The following is a 22,696-nucleotide window of genomic DNA, read 5'->3' on the forward strand; positions in this document are numbered from 1 at the left end:
TACTATAAATGCGTTCATGCATACGCATTTCAGACCATCGTAACGGTGACTCCGTAGTATGTCGAGTGGGGATGACCAGGATGTAGCTAGGTTTACATGAACCCAATAAAGTCGGGTCGAGTCTACTTGTCTGACAAAAAACCGGTCGTCGGGTTTGGGTAAAAGCTTTCGCGTCGGGCCGAGCTAGCGCCGAGGCGAGTTCTGTCAACGCCGCCTTTTTACTCACCCGGCCCACTTGGTAAGACGTATGCGAATTCGCTCAGGTCAGGCTGTGTCAGCTCGACTTGTGACTCGATCGCTCGTGTCAATTTCATGTAACCGATGCTCATGTCTTGTGTGTCGTGCTCGCAGACGCGGTGAAGCGTGCCTCGGCCTTCATCCTGATCAGCGCCCTGGTGCTGGTGGTGGGGGAGCTGCTGTGCTTCCTGGGCCACCTGTTTCGGCGCGGACGCGTGCTCACCTTTGCTGGAGGCATCGCATTCATACTCTCCGGTCAGTTGCGAAGCGATGGGCATTCGACGAGCCCTACCACGAAGTCTGCAGGCGACCTTGTGTGTAGGCACGCTTGTGCGCACGAGTGGTTGCGCGGAAAATGCAGACTTGAATTTAGCCGGCTGTGTGAATGGATGTCGCTACACTCGACGTGTAAGAAATACAGAACGCTGAAGGTGCGCCTGTCCAGGGACATCCGTAATTTGTGAAATCTAGAAATGTTGTCACTGTGCGCATATTTTTCGTGGCAGACTAAGAGGAAGACCGGGAACCGCTGGCAGGTGCACCGGATATTACTTAGGCACAGCTTATGAAAAAAGAAAAGCCTGTCGCACGACACCCAGAAGTCTGAGGTTGTTTTTTTCTCTAAACCAGCGATGACAACTGTACGCGCAGCCGGTTGAGCAGTACTGTGAGTGCTGACGGAGACGAATAGTGTTTGGGGTTGTGCTGCTTGGATTTTAAACGAGAAGTGAAGCTGATGGATGGAAATTAACGGACTCGAGTATTGTAAATGATGGCTTGGAGGCGCTTGAATGGCACAGCGTCATGTCGCTTTGCGCGACCAAGCAGTTGCATAATTTTTTCACTTGTGTGTCGCTGAAAGAATTATCAGTTTGAAGGTACCAGTATTACAGCAAATGATATCCATAAATGATTTATGTGTGCATCGCGAAAATAGTCGTGACACGAAATGCCAAGGTTTGACAAAGACACGTGCCAGGTTCGAGAGATGGCACAGGTGATACGCGGTAAAGTGCGTAGTCGGTGATGGAGTGCGCGGCATTGAGCTGGTTGGTGCGTGTTGAAAGCTTGTGTTTACACGATGCTGTTTCTGTCGTCTATTCTATTCTAGCTATTCGATTCGCTACAGGTTGGTGATTAATACGCAATTAATCTTTGAAACTCATCTCTCAGTGCAAGCCGTAGAGGCAGAACAGGCGACACCTCTGCATTATTAGAACCATGTGAAGCAAACACATAATTAAGCCAGGTAAAGCACAACTAACTGTTCATTTACATTTTATTGTATAAATATTAAGATATATAATAATATTTAATATAATAAGATAATTAGACTGTTCTGAATATGAAAATGGACGAAAAGACAACTTGTCATAGGTGGGAGCCACACCCAGATGGTCCCCGTTTGACACGTGCGGTGCTTTTACCATTAGCCTACCGGTGGCGGCAGCCATCAAGTCAACTTACTTGGGTATTTTGTGTTCATGTGTTCTATATTAGCCCTGGGAGTGGTAGCCAGCATGACTCGCGGCCCTGGAACCAGGTGTGGAGCATCTTATCAACCCCATACATCAAAGATCAGAGATTAGAGACCCGCATATATCTCCACGGTCCAAGCATGTCTTTCTACTTTGATGACGACGAAGGTTTCAAAGATAGCGTAGAGAATCACGGGCAGAAGGCACCTCCGGCTGTCAATGGAGATTTGGGTTTGAGAGTTAAGAAATGATCGATTGCTTCACACGATACATGCTTTGAATTACTGTTATAGCTCTACTGTTCTTGTATCTGTTATGGTATACAGTTCCACTGAAAGAAGGCTTCGCTTTTGTAGGTCGTCGGAAGGGTTGTTGTGCCCTGATGCGCTCATCGTGCGTCGCTCGAGACTGTTCCCATCTGTCGCAGGGCTCATGATCCTGGTGGGCATGGTGATCTACATCTCGACCTTCAAGGCCGAGGTGGGCTCCAAGCTGCGGCCCAAGTCTTCCTTCCAGGAACCCCTGTTCACCTACAGCTACGGCTACTCGTTCCTGCTGGCCGTAACGGGGCTCATGTCGTGCGAGCTGGCGGGTACCTTCTCCATCTTCCTCTGCATCCACCGCTACCAGCAGCAGCTGAGGAAGAAGCTCGACCGGCTCAAGCCCGTCGACCACCTGCCGGGCTGCCGGCGGTACCAGCAGCCGCTGCAGAGACACGCCTCGACGGCGAGCCAGCGCCTGCTGCCCCACTCGTCTTCCCCGCCTCCCACGGCGCCCGGCCGGAGCACGTCGGCCCGGAGGCACCACTCCTACCACCAGCAGCACACGGGCTCCGAGCCGAGCTCACTGGCGTTCGAGCCCCCGTCGCCTCCGGGCTCCTCGAGGCTTCACCACCACCAGCACCACCAGCAAGGCGGCGGCAGACCGCGCCTGCCGGCGTCGGAGTCGATGAGGGACCTGTCGTACTACAACTTCCCGCCTTTCTCGAGGGACACGACCTGCAACACCGTCTCCACCACGGCCGACAACCTGACGCGCGAGTACTCGCGCGAGTTCTCGTTCGAGACGCTGCGCCGGACCACGCCGGTCTGAGGTTGTTGCCCGCTGTAGGTGTAGCTCTCGCGGTCAGTCTTCTTTTCTCCTCATCGTTGTCGACTCGAAGACGACGACCAGCAATCACTCACTCACTCTTCGTTGCGGAGGCGGCACTGTGTACAGCGGGCGATGCTCGTTTATCGAAAACCCTTCGTTCTGCTCCACGTATTGCAAATAATGGACGCTCGTGTGTAGCAAACTTGAGTCCCCTGCGCTAGCAGTGAAGGAGAGGAAAGAGTTGAGGCCGGGTGCCAATGAAGACGACGCCGTGACGAGTTCCTGCGATTGCTTCACGGAAGGCTTGTGGTCAGAATTCTCTCAGCTCAGATGATCTGTTGGTTTGTAGTCATCGTAGAATGCTACGTGTAGAATGTCCAATGGGCTCACGTTTCAAGGAAATGGTAGGGAACACTTTTCCGGGCTTAGCTCTGAACTGCCAAGGGTGTGAGTGCTTAGAGAGAGAGAGAGAGGGGGAGTACGCAGATATTGGTTCAAGTGCCTAATTTAGTCACGTACTGAAAAACATACTGTCCAATGTGCTTTTGTTTGGCTCAATGCCCGATGAATCATATGTGGTGAGGACGTATTAGTAGCTACAAGAATCATGCCGATTTGTACAAACACAGTGATAGTAAGTTACAAGACGAGTATAAAATTAAGTGGTGCTGCCGTCTTGTCGTCATGATGAATTATGAACATCGGACACGTTCCACCATCCGCAGGTCCTTGTGTCGCTTGCAGGGCACGCACAACGGAGCGCTTTAACATATCGAGATTTGGCTGTCGGCCAGGAGCACTACTCATGGTCGTACTGGCTGTATACGGCGTCGCTGTACTCTTATCGACATTAAAGACAGCGATAAGACGTTAGGAAACACTTAGTCGAAGATAGCACCGTGCTATCAAGCCCATGTACGGTCAAATCAAACCACAAGCTAACTATTTCCGCATCTGTGTCGGCTACGATCACGAAAGGTATTCTGATGGCTTTGTCACTATAGGGAGAGTCATTCCATTTGATGATATGATACTCATATCTGCAACTTGCACAATAGGAAGCAACGTAGCGTGTAGTTTAGGCCCTTTCAAAATAAAGAGAATTCGCAGGAAGAAAAGAAAGCACCAAACCTACGGAACTACGGCAACGCCACCAACTCTGGTTCAAGCTCTCTCCTAGCGAGCCGCACAAAAACATCGTGTATGTGAAACTAAATTTCGGCACTCGCACCCCCTATTTGCGAAAGAAAGAATAACACCTTCTTTCCTGATGGCAGGAATCATAAAGAAATGCATTTCTGACTTCGCGCTGAACGTAGCAATCTACTAGATGACTGCACTCTGGATGACAGCTCCTACTAACGACCGACTGCGCGAGAAAAGGTGTTGGTTCGTTCTTAAAGAAGAATTAGTAAAATGAAAGCAGCTCCTAGCTCAGTATAAAGCTCAGTGGGAACGCGATCAAAAACAGGATGGCGCCGAGCCTCCCAGGCTCATGTTGGGTGACCAAGGCTCCGGTTCATGACATGGCCTCAAAGACCGCACCTGCACTATCTGATCTCGAAGCCCATGTATTACGTAAGCTACTAGCTCTCAGAGATGCCGCCTCATGATGCGCGATTTGGGAGTCGTTCCTTTCCTGTTGTTCCACTCCTTCCTATTTGAGTGAAAAATCAGAGGCTGACGACATTTTTGGCGCCTGTTCGGAAGAAGCAGACTAAAGGAATTCATATGAAATTTTGGCTCCGGGAATGCGCGAAGTACTTCACGTCCTGACGAAACTAGTATTTTAAGGTACACTAAGTTTAAAAAATAACTGGATATGTCATATTAGAGCACCGTGATCATTGATTGAGAGACGACATGTGGTGCACGCAGAAACGATTGAGCGATGTAAAGGTGACTCTGGAAGATTTAATCCGCAACGGTGAAAATTAGCCACAATTTGGCCGGAAAGGGTGACGTACGTAGAACTTGAGGGCACTCGAACTTGGACTTCTCGCTCCAAATCATTTTTATTCCCTTCAGCTATTCATCTACGCGGCATCGCTCACCACATGGCCGTGGGAAGGCGGCACGAGGCGCATGAATCGGTGTCCTGGTATCACAGGGTTTTACGCGACACAGTGGTGCTGGCTTCGATCTCCTCCCCTCAATCTCTGCAAGCAGCCCTTACGTGAGACAAATGTTCAGCCCGTTCTAAAACTGCTTATACTCATCCCAGGTATCAATCACCACTGGTATCAATATTCCTGCTTAGTTTACAAATCACGATTCCCTCCTTGACTAAGTAAACCCCACCGAAGGGATTACGTAAGCACTGATGCTTAAAGCACAGATCTCATACTCAGGCACCAGTGAACCGTCTTTATTACATTGATATTGTTTTCATCCGTGGTAGTAGGTTTTTAAAGTCATCAACGCGTTCAGTAGTGTCCCGTATCCGACATATTTGGCACAATTCGATCAGTTAGTAAACAATTTATACCCGTGCACTCGAAGTTGAAGATTGACGAAGTACAATACCAGGAAAGAAATTCCATTCTGTCACGTTACTGCTTTTATTTGAGTAATTTTGAATAGCTACAAACTGATACTCACTCAGGTTTCATCTATGGCAAGCCGCCGTTCATAATGAAGCACCAGACACCGAATAATGGGGTCGGTTACAGGACACTACTGCACGTTGTTGTCCCGGAATGGCCTTTTCGTATGCGCCATCTCGCGGGCATTGAGAGTACATGTTCTCCTTGCGCGGGAGAGAGTTTCATCTGGATAGATATCGCGTAGGCTTTTCAACTGCCCTAACACAGAGGAGCGACAAGAACGCGTGTGTCGACGCAGCACCTCGGCTCAAAAAATAAAAAAAAAGCAAGTCTTAGTAGTGCGCGCGACACTGTCGTGCGCCGAGGTGGTGGACTGAAGCGGCAAGTCGACGTTTGATCGTCGCGACATCTTTGTATCTTAACACTTTCAAAGAGACTCCTTTCACAAGCATCATCGAATTGTTCAAGTGGAGAAACTTTGTATAATGCAATTCGCGCGTGCCGGTGGTTTGTTTCTGAAACCGCTGCATGACACCGGTTTGGCACTTCGAAGTGCCCTCTATTCCACGGAGTGGTGAACTGCGGTCTGCCCTAGCTGGCTGGGCGTAAGTGACGCAGTTGGACTTGCGGAAGTGACGTAATCGACCAGACATGGCGCCGGCTGTCATCAGCCCTGTGTTGCTGCCTACGAGCATATCACCGCGAAGACCGCCGCCCCCTACACGCACTTCGTTCGGGAGAGCGGCCCCATTACGTCACCGAAGCCACGCTCCCTACGGACTCTTACGTGTGTCAGTGCGTGTGTTCTTTTGTGTCTCTTCTCTTTTTCTTCACCCTGTGTGCTTTTGGATGTGCGAGTGATACCAAGCCGACGTAGCGGCGCTCGACACCGACGTATCTCATCTACGTAGCAGCTTCGACGGCACTCGTCCCGCCCTCCGTCTCCCAATACCACTCACCAGTCCTTTCGTCAGTGTTGGTGCCACGCCTTCCTGTGTGAACTTTTTGTTCTTATCACGTGTCGTGTGCACAGGTGACTGAGTTGTCTTTCTCTCTTCGCCACCCATCCCCTTTTTTTTTCTTTGCACGAGTGCCAAGACAAACACAACACACACCGCGGCTGTACGGCCAGGCTGGCCGGAAGTGGTGTTTCGGAAAGCGGGGGGCACCTACCCCTGCTTCCGGTGCACGTGACTCTGTCGACGACCAATCACAGGCATCGCTTTGTGCCGGCAGCGCCACGAAGAGAGAGCGCGTCGACGAGAACATTTCAACCAGACGAAACACGCGGTGGCTCAAAACATGACCAGGGTTATATATCCTCTCGATCTTCAGGAAGGTTTTAGCTTAAAACTATACCGAAGAGCGTTCAATTTTTCGCTTGTGTAACCATTCATACCGTTATATGATAGTTGACGAGACACACTTGTTTGTTGTATGGTTAGTCAAGTTAGCGATGTTCATTTCACCTCGTTGGCTGAGTTCTTCGCGGAGTGCGTCGGCTGAGTGCTTGTCGCGGCGACGACTTTCCGCGCGCATGCGCACGCGACTTCGCTGATGCCACCAGAGAGCGCCGGCGTTCGCGAGAGGCAGTCTCTCTCATTAACTCCGTATTCAGAAATGCAACTTAACTAGAAGCTCATGCTTGACTTGATATAAATGACGCCTGATGCGAACGCGCCGAAGGCGCTCATTGCGTTTCTTCTGGCGTATTGATGACAGGCGTCGTTTAAATCAAGTCAAGCATTGGCTTCAAATTAAGATGCATTTCTGAATACGGGGGTAAGAACGTTTGCTGTGGGGTCACTCAAGGATGATCACAGCCTACGTTTTAGGCATAGTAATGACGGCGTGAGCTTCCCTCTAAATGTTTAGCAAATGTAATTCACCGCTTAGTGCTGGAGATCACTTTGCCATTTTGGCACTGCCGGAAAAATTATGCCTCCTGCTTCTGTTTTCTTTGTGGGTTTCTCTGCTGAACTTGCAGCGTACGATGCTGCCTAAATCGCTATGAGTCGGAGACCAGGATACGTAATGAATATAAATAAATAACTAGGGATAACGGCGTCCCTTGACATCGGCGCTCACGTTTAAGAAACATGCAAAATATTGACCACCTTCGTTGCTGTGAAATTGATTGTTTTGAATGCTTAAAGAAAGCAGTGGCGCGCAACTTTTACTCGAGAATTTCTTTGTGGGTGTGTGATGTCCCAGATACCAGAGTCGCTTGGGCATACTCTAATGACGCGTACAGAAAACTCTAAACAAGCATAAGCATTTTCGCAATTGGGTTCTTGCGCCAAAAACACTACATCATCTACTTCACGATTAAGTGAATTTTTTGTGGTTCTCATTCATTTTAAAGGAACAAGGCTCTACACTACTAAGAGAGGCGGACACGAAACTCTGCGTAAATCTGACTGAAAGCTAAGTTTAAATCTACAGCTAAGATGCGCCTGCTTCGGGGCCTATCAAGTTGTTAAGTGGTTATAGAGTGTTCATGAAGCTCCTTTCGTTGCGTGACTTTGGCTTACTGCGTTGTATTACAAGTGCGCAAGAAAGTTGTCTGTTTCTACGAGGCTCCAAGTTCTTATGAGTACCGACCGCGGCGCCAACGTAGTTCTTGCCTAAACGTACCCTCCTGCGTACTGTAGACTAGAATGGTTGCCCAAAACGCGCCAACACCTGAATCTATATAGAGGGCGCCACTTTTACAAACATTTGTCAACGTTTGCGGGGTGGACTTAACGCGGCAATAGGAATTTTCAAAGCGTCTCAACAATGTTCTCGTGTGGCATGTGGACAGCAGACCACGCGGCGAAATTTGTCCACAGCCTATATCATCGACTGTTGCCGAAAATTTGCGAAGGCGGCGCCACTGCAGTAGCACAGCGGGCACTATGCATTTCTATGGGAGTGTACATGCATCGTATAGTGATACGCCGGAGGGTGTGGTCTGAATAACGCGAAAGTAATGACGCATGCAACAAACTTTAGACGAACAACAGGAGGAGTTTCGCCATTGGGTTCTCGCGCCAAAAACACTCGGTTATGTTTCGCGATTTGGTGGATTCAGTGCCAGCGCTGGAAATAGGTCTGCCGAAACGGTTCAAAGTTCATGACCATTCATTCATTTGACATTACTTTTACTACAAGGACGTCTCACGTATCGCCGTTATCTCTGGTCTTTAGGGGGATGGATGAACTTTGGCAGCATCCTTTTCGAGATTGCAAGGTGCTTAGTGCAACCAAGCTCGTTATATTTTTTTTTTATCTTTCTGCTGTTCTTTCACTTCCTGTATCAACGACGCCCTCTGGTGGAAGCGAGGTCACGTGCGCGCGCAGGTTTGTTTCGTCGACCGGCGCCTGCCTTCATTTAACCGTGCTCTGGGCGAACGCAAGCTACCCCGGTTGTATACTGGCACCTAGAGTCTGTCACACTTATAAAACACGCAACACACAACAAAACACGAACCAAGTCTTGCATAAACACACGAACGAGAGGAAAAAAAAAGTGCGCGTGCGATCTCAAGCAAATTCACACAGCAGGCAGCTGTGACTGAAGCGCGTTCTTCCGATTCACGCATGCGCAGCAGACATGGCCAGAACCACTCTGCCGCGAAGAGAATTCAGCCGCGTTGAAACTATGCCAAGATTATCCTCGCAGGTCTTTGGGCTCAGGGGGCACGGGTTTCTTACGTGTATTGTTTTTTTTTTTCCATCAGGTGGACATTTGGTCGACTCGAACAGGCCACACTGGAATAGTGCCAAGTAAATGGTGCACTGAAAGCGCCGCTGTTTTAGAACGGCAGTAATGACTGGCTAAAGCCACGAGCAAAAAAAGTTAAGTTCTTGTTAGTTAGGGAATGGAACTCGGTCACGATGTCATAATTTAAGTGCGAAATTGCCAAAGGAAAAGGAGTTTCTGTTGCTCAAGCAGGCTGGAGCAAAATGGGTGGTAAATGAAAGGTTGGAGTTTTGTGGCGCAAAGGTAACTCACCGTAAACTGCGTCGACGGCTCTGTTATTCCTAGGTCAGGTGCCTATCAAGAGCTATACGCCAAGCCTTCTGCCGCATTTCTTTTTTAATTGTGCCAAGGCCTATGCAGTCGTAAAACTGCAATTAAGTTTGCCGTCTTACAATTCCTTTCGAATATTACGTTAGACTATAAAGTATGTTCTAGTCATATCCTGTTTATTTTTGACCAACTATGTTTGGACGTGCAAAAAAAAAAAAAAATAAAAACTACGCGCGCCTTCTTGACATAGCGCGTGCTCTTGTGCATGGTAGGGATATGCCGAAATTTTTATGCACGTAGGTGGTACGCCTACTTTTCTTTTGTTTTTCGACACATATGCGCAACTTATTCTGCTTTTCACACCCAGATACGATGACAGTGTCTGGCGCACTCGCCTAGCTTCAATCAGAAAGAGTGATTACAGCCAATGCCGTGCAATAAAGGAGCTGTTTGCGTCATGTCGACTATAGGAGGCAAAGCATGACGTACGACAATGGACGGAAGACGAGACCTAAGCTATACGTGTACTAATGAAGTTGTAGGACTCGGTCAATGCGTTATTCGGGCCATTTACCCTTTTTCGTCTAGGTTGTCTCCTAATATTTTACTTTATTTCCAAGTCAAACGTACAGTTTTGACCTGATAGTTTACACAATATTGTCATTAACCGGAGGTATAGAGAGTAACATCAGCTATAATGGCGACAACTTGATCAAACTTGATCGGGGCACTCTGATCAACCAGAAAAATTCAGATGTGTGTTAGTGGCTGCGGGAGTGTTCACGTCGAGAGGAAGGGGAAAAAAGTCGCTATACTTTGGCGAGACAGGGGGAATAAGTGTCTCAGTTTCGCACCTAGTCCGGTGCCTTATGGCTCCAAGACGGCCCTGAGGTGGGATACCAGGGTTTCCTGAAAAATTTAGGTGAGAGCATGGCAGGGAGTGAGTCAGTGCAGACGATGTGGCGGTTACTCCGATAGCGGCCACCCCTTGTGCATCTGCTCCTCAAATATGTTCTTCAAAGCTTCGCTGACGATATTGCCCTCGGACCCTTCGACTCACGTTCATGAAGCTTACGTTCTTGACAACGGCTTTACACCAGCGACTAAGTAAAACGAAGTCGGTCATTTGAAGTAACAGTTGCGCGCAATTTTATTGCGCTCATCATGAACACGATGGCGCCACCGGCGATGATTCCGCCAACGTATACGGTCAGTTTCAAGCTCCGTACTGTCTTCTAATGTTGGCCACTTCATTTATCGTGTGCATACCTCCTGTGGTACCGTATTCTCTTTTTTTTAAATGACGCGAATAATTTCGATCACATTCTTTGCTCCATTCGTCATTGACTCGGACAATTGTCACGTCGCCGTTACCGCCACAATCATCCACTCGCCGCCGCATGATTGTACGAAAATTATTCGAAGCACAGTTTCACTTCGTCATGCAGTAAGTTGCCGGCGAGTATATACGGCTGTTCTTCTGCTAAAGATGCTAGTCTGAAACCGGAGGTGCTATTTCTGAGCACCGTAATATTTCGGTCGCGTAGGCGTGCTGAGCCAAGCGTAGCTTGTAAGACGGCGAATTCGACAATGGGGGCCCAGAACGAGGCTCAACTCGGTGGCTGCTTAGATGACGACTCGTCTGCCTGCGGACGAAGCCGCGTTTTAATAGGTCTTGTCCGCATCACAGGCCCCTGGCGACGGCTGTCTCAGACTAATGGTAACTTTCGAGCAGCATGAAAGGGAACGCACCGTTTACTTTCAGAAGGCTGTAGTGACTAGACAGACACGTTTCCCACAAAAGTCTTCCGTGAGGCTAATTATCTGACGAGAAAGAAAACTCAATTATATTGTTTCGGATTACCATCTAACGTTGGAATCCACAGATCATGAGTAAATGTTGGCTAAAAGCTAATGCGGTGTTCCCTGTCATATTGCGCACGACTACATTCGACTGGTTGCTACCGTGCTCCAAATCGATTTTCAGCGATGCGGAGCCTCCTCAAGAATGGAACCGGAGAAAGCTGACCACAGCCGAATGTTCTGCTTCTCTCCGAGCAATCTGAGTGGTCACGTGATCGAGATTCTGTCGCATCTCGGTCGCGCTATACCGGCGCTCCCAGCTCGAAGGTGAGAGCGTATACCCGAGCGCTCTTAGCGGAGGCACGGCACTCTGGACTAACCGGGCGAATATGTTCCGAGCCCTCAATTTCGAACAGCCGAATGCAAACCGCTCCGCCGGAGCAGCTCTAGAGCGCTCGAAAGCGACCAGTCGAATGTACCGTAACGCAAACTAATCTCGAAAGCACTGCGGTTCCCGGATTGTGGGCACCAAAAGCGACCGCTCATGGCATGACATGATGTCGTGGCCGCCACCTATAGCGGCGTTCGCAGCGGGAACCGCTAAAGTGGTACGTAGTGTCAGATTATGACGCGACTTCCGCGTTGAAGAAGAGCATAAGGCGCCATATTTTGGCAAGATGCCTTTATTTTTTCATTTCTTATCGTCTGTCCTGCGAGTAGGCCATCCGCGGCGGCGTCCGAGCCAATAACGAAGGCTGATAAAAATGTAAAATGAAGTGTATCGTCAGAAAATGTGGCACCCGAACGCATACTCCGCAAGCCTGCGAGCGAGCTGAGACGCACATCTGCCCTTCAATGGTGTTGAAGCCAGACAAGTACCAGCGTCAGTGCCGGTGACTGCTGTACAGTTTAGTACGTGCTAGCTCGACCTTAGAATGTTTGCTCTGAAGAAAGCAATGCGCAGTGGAGTAGTTGCCACCTCGAGTTCAGAAATTTCGTGTTTGCCTTAAGACTGTGAGCGCGTTCGACGTGAACAGAGGCAACTTCCTGACATGGTCCCAAAGCGTCTTAAGGTGGTAAGTAGGCTTAATCATCAGCGCTGAAACGAATACGTTAAGCTTTCGTGTGAGGCACCGTCTACGAGAACGCGGGCTTTTAGGAATGGGGCAGCGGTAGGGTTTGGTGGTAATGACATTTTTCGCGTGCTATCGTAGCAGATGTAAGAAAGAAGGTCTCGATTTGTTTGCCTGTAGTCCTTCTGTCCATTGTCTTGCGATCAGCCCGTACCATCCATGAACCTGCTGGTGTAATGGCGCAAACAGAAAGCCCGACATCAACCCCTGTAGCCATAACTTGACCTTAAACCGTTCATCATCAGAGGTACCTGTTCATTTCACTAAACACGTGCACTGTAGGTCCAGCGAATTCGACTGTAGCGTTCAACCGCGTAGGTTTCCGTGTTGTTCTAGCTATTTTGCCAAGCCACAACATCCTAAAAGCATCCCCAACCAATTGACTGCTCAGGAAAGCTCTGCATCACGTTTTAATAACTTTTCCTTTTTTTTAACATCGTGGAAATGATCGTTGGATGCTGCAACATACGTGGCGCTGCGATTTGTACGCAGGAACGGTGCCGCGATAAGATTACCGTGAAGAGGCGTGTTCCATGTGTGCAACTAGCGAAGGCAGAGTAAACCTGCTTTGAGCACATGTACGCGTTTGTGGGCCAGTAAAAGGAGACTCATGACAAAAGTGCGAGTTGCATATGTGCTGCAAACTTATTTCCCAAGGGTCATACCACAGGAAAATTGCACGAAGGGTTACGAATTGCAAGTTGCACGTACTTAAAGTGGCTCTGAAAGTTTTATAGGGTATATTTGAGCTTCGCTGATATGTAAAATCAACCAGTTGTGTTCCTCAAATGATACAGTAATGCAAGACTGGGATCTATGCGCTGATAAAATAATGGATAATGCGTTCAAATGCACTTGAACTCGCTTACATAAGGTGTATGCGAGCAATGGTTAAGTCATCAAGAAAGAACAATTCGAATCATTGCATACTAGGGTTCCATTTTATAGCATGAAATAACTGACTCAAGATGTACGGAACACTCGATGCACCCGATTTCATTTCGAGAATAAATATTCGTAAGAAAGCAGGAATTCGAACATTCCAGTGGTACACAAAATCTCCGAACGTTGCTGGCAACTTTTCATACACATAAGTATTTCAACATCGAGAGAGTGAACTATTGTTCGATTACACTTGTTATCGTTTGCCGATTCCTCGACATCGTTATGAGACATCGTGAATTGAATAGATTTTTATCAGTATATGCATCCGTGATTTTTAAGCTGCACTGCTGGAAGAAGCTTGACCGTCGAATATTGAGGTTTGTCAACGTGACGAACTGGTCGTATTTTGTTCAGCTTGTCTCCCTGAAACAAACAAACAAAAATCCAATGTGGCATACAGTGTATGGTGCATACAATCCGTGCGCTGAGTGCAGGTTCGCTTTACCTTACAGCCTAATCTCGCGTCTAGAACTTTGCCTCATTCTAAATTTAGGCCCATGGTACTGGCCGTCTGCTTTGTTCTAGCACTGGCTATGGTGTTAGGCTGCTGAGAACGATGTCGCGGTATCGAATCCCGGCCATGGCGGCCGCATTTCGATGGGGGCGAAATGCGAAAACACCCGTGTACTTAGATTTAAGTGCACGTTAAAGATCCCCAGGTGCTCGAAATTTCCGGAGTCCTCCACTACGGCGTGCCTCATAATCAGAAAGTGGTTTTGGCACGTAAAACCCCATAATTTCTTTTTGTTCTAGCATGCAGGCATGCAGTAACGGCGGCCAACAGACAGATGTGATCGTACATGGCAGTAATGCGCTGTAGCACGGACTCGCGATAAGGAAATTTCGTACCTTCCGAAGATGCCCGGTGTGCAACGAAATACGAAGCAGTGCATTTGTGGGAACACTTGCTACTTCAGTACGTTTAGCAAATCCATTGGTGTAGGTAGTGCCAGTTTGTTTATGTTGACAGAAAAGTTAAAGTACCCAAACCATAGAGAGAACCATTACATTCCTCCGTTCAGCGCAACTCCGTTTAGGTTGCCTGTACGCTCGTCGACGACACATGTTCGATGTCATCGGCATATTGAAACTGACGTTGCTACGAAAGTTTGCGAAAAGACGCCTGGTTGCCTCGCCTCATCGCTGCGATGTCAGCCCGCCCGCGATTTTAATGGGTCAGGTGACCGCCACTAACCTTCCTGCACACATTACACAAGAGGCTGCCTGTACACCGGCGTGTCTGTTATCGGGTGCGAGTTATTGTTTTGTCACTTCAACACGCGCATTTGTGACACCAACAGGTCTGACCTCTTGCATCGCAACATGTACCTTTGTTAGCAGCAGCGCACATATTGTACCGTGTGAACAAGGACCCCGCCCTTCCTGCGTTGTAGAAAACCAAAAACAGATAACGTAGGAGCGAAGAGAGGGAGTACCAACTCGGTACTCGATGGCGGTGGACTCGTATTGAATAAATGCATACTGGGCACTAAATGTAAATTCATAATGGTTGCATTGCGTAGATGTTCACTAAAGAGGAAAAAAAGTAACTTGCTAATGTAGGCTGTATGCCGACTTCTGCATTATTGCGAGAGGAGGCCTGGTGAGCCATAAAAGACGTTAAAGCAAAATACTGGTCGCGAAGCACCCTGAAGTTTTCTCATCAGCTCGCTGCGTCGGAATGCACTTCTTTGACAGCGTAGACACCTGTATTGGTTGTTTACCACTAAAGAACGACCACATTGTATTCCAAAAGAATCCAAGGCTCAACCTCACCTGTTCGAGATGCTTTAGTCTGTCACTCTATTGAAATTGGCCCACATGCGAGAAAATACTTTGAAATCTGTAACTTCAAACTGGTGTAACGACACTAAGGCTCCTGCGGCGATACTTCAAAGAAAAAGAAAGAGAACTTCTGCTTGCATTTTTTAAAATTCGTGATCGACCTTTTTCCACTAAACAATTGAAAATAGTTTTCAATTATTACTTTACCAATTTAAACTTGTTAATATTGCTCTTTTGTGTCGCTTTAAGGTGCGAGTGCAAACTGGGCTGACGACGTCTTTTTTGTACGCACGCGCAGTTACGCTCTTGGAGAAAAAATGAGTGCGGGTGCTACTATGGTCTCTTTGGATATACGTGGTGTGGTACTGCAGTGGAAGCTACGCTGGAAGTCAGGGCCGCGATCGTGCTTTACGTCTGCTTTACGTCTGCTCAGTTTCCAGGATCGAAGCCCGCCTCGTAGCTTCCATTACAGAGCTGCGTTATGTTGAAGTTCGGTATGGTTAAATCCCCTTTTGATCTTGTTGGCGATGGTTGAAGGCGTTATAGTTCTCTTTACGCGCTTGACTGCCATGCACACTGATCAAACAATCTCGGCATTCGCTGAGTACCCACTACTTGTCCGGCATAGTCAAACGAGAGCAATGCAATTTCTGGCGGCCAAGTTTTTAATGGTATGGTGGCTCCATGCCTCGTGTTAAAATATATATATGTATGTTCACTGCGCATCGCGGATGCAGACAATGGGACCAGATGACGACACTGGTGATTGCTGAATCGCTCTCTCGATCTCTCCGAAATAGTTTTCTGTGCGACCACAACTCGGTTCGACGAGAACGACGGCGAAAAATTAACCGCATGAACTCTGTGGAGCACATATCGATAATTAAAACAGACTAAAAGTAATAACGAAAACACCTTCTTTTCCTTTTTTTTTTCTTGAAGAGTTTCACTTGCGGTACCTGCAGCACTTGTCAAGTTACACTTTCCCCGAGAAAGTAGTTGCAAGGGTTCTCTGTCTGATACCACGTTGCTACTCTTGCGTTGCTAATGTGCTGGACGCGAGAAAATCACACCAGCAATCTGACAAGTATATTTAATACAAGTAAATGCGAGCCTGCCTTCTTACAATCCTCACTTCTAGCCTGCACTTCACTGCGAAAATAAGTGCAAGTTATTGTGCATGCTCATGCCGAAGCGGACCGTTTCCCGGTGGCTGATCAGAGAGTACGAATAAGCAATTTAAAAAAAGGCGCACGAGAGCACTTGTCTAAAGAACAGAAGGACTATTAGTGAGTGCCTGAGAGTGTGTGTGGTGTATGCCTGCTGTTCACGTGAGAATGTGTGCGTGTTCTGATCGTCTGCTTTTTACGCATGCGTCTGAGCTGCGAACACGAGTTTCAGAATCACGATCCTCGAAACTAGCAGACGGCGCCCAAGTTGACAAACGTATCAGGCCTAACTTCTGCGATCAGCGTCACGAGAGACCGTCGCAAAAGACAGGGAAGAAACAGAAATGAAGTAAAATATATAAAAAAGCAGGAAATGAAGAGAGACAAACTACTTTATCGGAACTCTAATAGTCTATCTTATTTGCATGTGTTCTTTCTCTTCTAGTCGTTGCAGAATATACAACACTCAAGAGCTCCCTTTAATTAACACCGAGAATAACCGTAGCCTTTCTTTCTTTCTTTCTTTCTCTCTTTCTTTCTTTCTTTGGTGAAAACTGACATTGTGAGTTTGACTTTTTGGCTTATACACTAAACGGACGCAGCACATAGAAGACCGTCACTGGTATTACAAAGTTCAGCTGCTTGCGTCTCGCCGTTTATTTTTTTTCAGGCCCTTTCAAAATAGAAAATAAGGAAAGACCATCCCAAAAGCTTTTTAGGCGTTTCGAGTGCAGCACCAGTGTCGTACGCGTTCCTGTCTGGACAGCCCGCGTGTCGATGCAGTCTGGTGAAGTTGTGCCAAATCAGTGATGCGACTCGGACGTTTATTACAGAGCAAGGTTTAAGCATGTTTGTTGTTCATGGGGACTTGGATCAACACCCTTCTTTCACTGACTGACTGATGTATTGTTTTATTTATAAAGAAAACAAAAGAAAAGAAGTACAAAAACCTCTGCCTCTGGTTGTCTCATTTCTCCCTGAAATCCGTTAAATCCATACCTTGAAACCCACGGCGTCACACTGACGTGCCAGCGCTGTGATTGTGAACTTCAAAAAAAAAAAAGAAAAAAAAGGAAACGAAGTTTGACCTTCACTTTTTTATACTATTAACCTTCTTCATCAAAATGAATGAAGGTGAAGTTTTTAAAGAACACTTAACCAGTCTAAACTAATTTAGTTTGTCTACTTAATGCCCACTTATGAGGAAGTTTTGCCCTCAAGGTTTCTACGCGTATGTAAATGAATAAGAACGAAGAAATTCTTTTGCCCAATATCCACAGCACCGAATTTAATTGTCTTCCGCATTAGAAAAAACAATATTGCTGCATTTGCAAGAAAGAAGTATCTCAATATTTTCGAGTAGTTTAATTATCCGGCTATTAATTTTTAAAGAAAGCCTGAAATCAAGAAATTCCAGCAACTAAAGCATCAAGTTTACAATTCCATAAAAAAGAAACAAGCCAATTCTGTAAACTGCACCTCTTTCTAGATCTAAAGTGGACAAATTTAGTACATTATGTATAGAGGGCTTAATTAAAACAATAATTTGCAAGCATTACTTTTGGTGAAGCCAAACAATGTAACACTTTCCCGCAAACTGAAAACTAACAAAACACATTGGTCCGTGTTAGACGTTCTAGCATGTACGTGCTAAAGAATTGAGGTCCAAGTTGATGATGAAGAGTTATAGGGTTCTAAAGCTTTTTGCTCCCATTACTTAATTTATGAGCTTCGCAATTGCTTCCAGGTTTATGATTGACTCATTTTCTAGCAATCTATGCAAAAAGTTAACTCCTTAAATCAAACTTCTGCTTCCAATATATCGGCATAATTAGACTTTCTTTGTTTTAAATTCAACAAGTTGCATTCACATCAGTTGAGCAGTTGTCTTTCTGCAGCACTCCAACGCTCCACCTGCGTTTGAATAGTAAAATGAGAAGTTGATTTCGAGCTAAAGCCCTCAACGTCTGCGCAATGGCAGGTCTAAGCAGTGCTTGAAGCGTCGCACCCACGTTGTGCTAAGGGACATATAAAATGATTGCTTTGGTGCCCATTTTTACATGGGAGCGCTCTGTATCGTGTCACGTCTTATAACTCGTGTCAGAAAGGCAAGCTTAGTGTAACTTTGAGTGAGAGAACTTCACCGTTAGTGTTACTCGCAGGCTGCCACATAGAATAGTTACTCTAACTGAAGAAGGAGCTGACTAGGCGAGCCGCTTCGTCAACACTCAATTCGCTGTGTCAAAGTAAGTAGCTTAGCTATAAGTGATTAAAAAATGATATGATTGTCAATGAATGTTCAGCAGTAAATCCCTTAACTGCTCTTTTTCTTTAATTGAAAATGCTATGAACCTTTCTGTGCTATTTAAAATGAAAACAGCCAATGGAAACCGCCAACATTTCAGCACTCACCACTTCACTGCCAAACGAGCAGTGCGTCGCTCAGGTGTATATTGCAATCCTGCCTTGTCTTCGGTCACGATAATCTGTCACGTTGTTATTTTTAAGATATTGTCTAAAATTACAAATATATGATGTATTCCACATAATACTTTGCTTTCCCGTGTAGCAGCACGCCGACAACGTTCACTTATTCAAGTTGTCGCTAAATTCGCCTGTGTGACTGCGCAGCGTACTTATCCATGAGTACGCAATTTCCATGATAGATACCTGGAATGCAAGTAACGTGCTTTATCTAGAAGAGCCTTTAGCAAAAGTACAGCTACCCTGTATTCGAACAAGGATGGCAGTTTGCCAAGAGGACCGAACAGTTGTACTCACATTGTCATTGTCATGGTCCAGGGCCCAAGCCCGGCACCTACTGGGCTCCAGTACCGGCGCAGGTGAGTTTTCTTCTTCGAGTACGAGGTCATATGACTTCAGGGCGTGAGCTGTTTTGCTAATCAGCTTGCCAGGCTATGCGTGTCCTTTCACCGACGTCGTACGTAATGAATTAGGGATTTGGCGACAGGTTGCGTAAAAGAATAATAGAGTATACCTTTTCACCATTGCGTAATGATCAGGGGTCTTTCTTCACAAGTAACAAGTCACTTTATTCAAAGAAAAAAGACTGCATCAAGCCCTCTGACGAGACCTTCTGACAATGGTAATTGTTTCAACAAGGCCAACGTGTGCATCCCGTGGCTGATGCACGGCAAGATAGACGTGCAAGCCAGGCTGTGGACAGCTGTTTAGGATTGTCTTTAGCGCTGACGGAAAAGCCCAGTTGAAATGTGACACTGGATGTGGGCTTATATTAGGCGTTTTATGACAACTGGCTGTTGGTACTTTCTGTGCTTCCTCCAAGGTGACCAGCGAAACATTATGATCATTAAAAAGGCAGCATACACAATCACCGCTGAGTATAAAGAGGGAAGCATGGGCAGACCGTAGAAGGCACCATATTTTCCCTCTTTTCCGCCTGCGTTGCGTTAAATTCGTGCAGTGGCGCTTCAAGCTGTGTAACATTGTTGGTGTGTATTGGATCTACGTCATAGATCTCCGCTCAGCAAAAATGCTTTCGGTCTCCTGTGTGGCAAAAGATTCAATGAGATTTCGCAAACGATCCAGTGTGTGTGTGTGTGTGCGTGTGTGTGTGTGTGTGTGTGTGTGTGTGTGTGCGTGTGTGTGTGCGTGTTTGTGCGCATGTGCGCACATTCGTGTGCCTTGCCTCTTTGAGTTCGGGTGTTTGTGCATGCGTGTGCGCTTTTGTTCCTCCCAGTTCGGTGCGTTTTCTCCTTCTGTGTGTACGTGTCTTGTCGTTTGCTTTACCGCTCCACTCGAACAGCCTGCACAGGCGTGCGATGAGGCTCATATCTCCAGCTTTGCGTTAAAACCAGCACCTACCTTCCGCTATCGTAGCACTTTTTTTTTTTACTTAACCACCTGTTTTATCTTCCGCGAACACTTCGTTTATTGGGTGCGCTGGCATTTAGAAAACGCTCACGACACAGCCACGAGCAACACAGCCGCATGTTTCGCATACCAAGACCACTTCAAGATGATCCACATGAACGCGTCGGAAAGGCATGGCTATATTGCTGCACTAACCGCAGCAGTGGCACTGTTAGCTTTTGGCTGACATAGGGAGAAGCCATGACTGCCGACAAGCACTGCCTTCCGGAGCTGACAACGAGCTCGTGGGTGATAAAAATCTGTCGCACCAAAATTTGCGCCTTTCTTGTGAGTTACGCAATAGTCTGCATCAAAGTTCCCTCCGCTTTCTGTAAAAAAAGAGACATCAAGAGACCCCATCCATTGGTCACCTATTGCCGTCATTTACTCAAGAACGCAAGTGCGCACTTCAGTAGCAGAAACAGGAATTGCGCAGAATGGTGGTAAAAGCGAGTTCAGTCGGAATTAGCGACGAAAATCACTGCGTGGCAAAAATGCGATTATATGAAGTTTCATTTCTTGCGGAGTACAGTCAGCATGATTATATGAAAAATGAGCTCACTAGCACTTGCCGCAGCGGGAGATGTGGACTTCTGCGGGCTGTTCGCCATCCGGAGGTTTCAATCCTGGACACAGTCAAATTCCGTCATATCGTCTATTCCGCAATGGCGGCGTTTAGGAGCGGCAGCAACCTCACGACCCAGTCAGAACAGTCAAGACGGTGAATTCTACAATATGACGCTAATTACCAATGCCATGTCCAGAGCACCACTCCAGGAGAGCGGCACGGCCTGCTGCGTCGTAGCATAGCGGTGTTTGTCACTAACGTACTAGCATGTCTTTGAGCAGCCTGTTCGGAAACGCCGGTTGTAAAACTGCTATGTCACAACTTGACAGGGCGCGCTTTCGCGTTTCCGAACAGTTTTTGGCTATTTAAACAATCCGCAGCTCGAGCTTGGGCACGCGCTCGCGAGTACCATTTCATACTTCTGGCACTGTATACAAACATTAACGAAATATTTCTTTCTGCGACGTGTTGGCGTGCACTAGATGAAATCGCGTGGGAAAAGTCCACAAGAAAGGCGAAAGCTTACGGACTGAACAGTCAGCGCTTTCTTCTTTTTTTAGACCGCAGCGTTTACACGCTCTGGTATCACTGACGCCTCGTTACTCCGAATAGGCGTGTTTTGCAAGCACGACGTTCATCTCCACTGCAAGCGAGGTCCTTGATGAGCTCTCGCTTTCGCGTGCCGACAGCAACAGCACGCCATGGGACCCGGCCGCGTACGGAGGTTTCCGGCAAGCCATGCGCGAACTCGGAGCAGACGACGTGGCTCGACGGTCACCGCCCGATGATCTGCGGCGCGTCGTGCAAATCGGGGAGCCCCTTGCGCTTGCGAGAGCAGACGATAAAGGTGAGGCCGATGACGATGTACATGCCGAAGGTGATCCAGGCGAAGTAGTAGGAGAAGCCAAAGTTCCAGCGGCAACCCTTGGGCAGCCGCGAGGTCAGGTAGCGCTCCTCGTAGGTGGCCGAGTTGTTCTCCACTTCCATCACCACCATCATCACGCCGGCTGCGATGGGCGAAAAGCGTTAGCGATTGCAACATCGCTGCCGCTGTGTGCATGATCACTCGCAACGCTATCGTCATAAGCACTCTCACCGCTAAACTAAACCCGCGGCACGAGAAACACTTCTCCCAGTGCTCTGCCTTCAAGAAAAACGAGCGGCAGCGCACAGCTTACACCTGCCAGAAGAACTGCGCAACGCGATATACACAACCGACGGCGACCACACGGCAATCTGGCGTACAAAACTACAACTATTTATTCAGAAGTTTCCTCTGGACAGAACTTGAAACCCTGAGTAGCGATCGTCAGACACGAGTCACGCTCCTTAGTGCAGACCCAGCAGTACTTGGAAAATAAGAAAAATGGCAGAGTTTAACCCCTGCCAATGTCTACAAACCATCTGTGGTGTGTGTGTGTACGTGCGTGGGTTTGTTTCTGTACCTGCACGCGCACAGTCAGCGTCAACAGTTTACGGGACACAGGATTATGAGGGAAAAAAAGTTGAACGCCCGCGAAGCCGGGCCACACAACCTCGAATTCAGAGTTACATTTTGCAATAGTTTGTGTTACCGGCAGATTGATTTGTTCAATTAAAAATCTTCATGCACAACGCAAATTCATATTTTCCACAGAACACGCGTTCCGAAAACACTTAACGCCGACTGTACGGTTTAAATTAAATTAAATTATGAGGTTTTACGTGCCAAAACCACTTTCTGATTAGGAGGCACGCCGTAGTGGAGGACTCCGGAAATTTCGACCACCTGGGGTTCTTTAACGTGCACCTAAATCTAAGTACACGGGTGTTTTCGCATTTCGCCCCCATCGAAATGCGGCCGCCATGACCGGGATTCGATCCCGCGACCTCGTGCTCAGCAGCCCAACACCATAGCCACTGAGCAACCACGGCGGGTGGTTTACATTAAGGTAAATAAATTCTTTGGTTTTACGGGCCAAAACCACGATCTGATTATGAGGCAAATCGTAGTGGGGTATTCCGGATTAATTTTCTCCAAGACGCCGT

At 47.4% G+C, this 22,696-nt stretch overlaps 2 protein-coding genes across 2 annotated transcripts in view; one reads left to right on the forward strand and one right to left on the reverse strand.

Annotated features, from left to right (window-relative positions):
- Positions 1-17,159, forward strand: part of stg1 (stargazin-like protein) — a 76,237-nt gene extending 59,078 nt beyond the window's left edge. Inside the window, exons 3-4 of the mRNA XM_050173493.3 lie at positions 352-492; positions 2,143-17,159. Of these exons, the coding sequence (XP_050029450.1) occupies positions 352-492; positions 2,143-2,807 (806 nt within the window). The 3' untranslated portion in view covers positions 2,808-17,159. The remainder of the gene's footprint in view (positions 1-351; positions 493-2,142) is intronic.
- Positions 17,160-19,240: 2,081 nt separating this feature from the next.
- Positions 19,241-22,696, reverse strand: part of LOC126525570 (uncharacterized) — a 59,652-nt gene continuing 56,196 nt past the window's right edge. The window contains exon 5 of the mRNA XM_050173498.3: positions 19,241-21,675. Within this exon, the coding sequence (XP_050029455.1) occupies positions 21,443-21,675 (233 nt within the window). The 3' untranslated portion in view covers positions 19,241-21,442. The remainder of the gene's footprint in view (positions 21,676-22,696) is intronic.

The sequence above is a fragment of the Dermacentor andersoni genome, chromosome 8 (genome assembly GCF_023375885.2).
Source record: "Dermacentor andersoni chromosome 8, qqDerAnde1_hic_scaffold, whole genome shotgun sequence".
Taxonomy (NCBI): Eukaryota; Metazoa; Arthropoda; class Arachnida; order Ixodida; family Ixodidae; genus Dermacentor; species Dermacentor andersoni.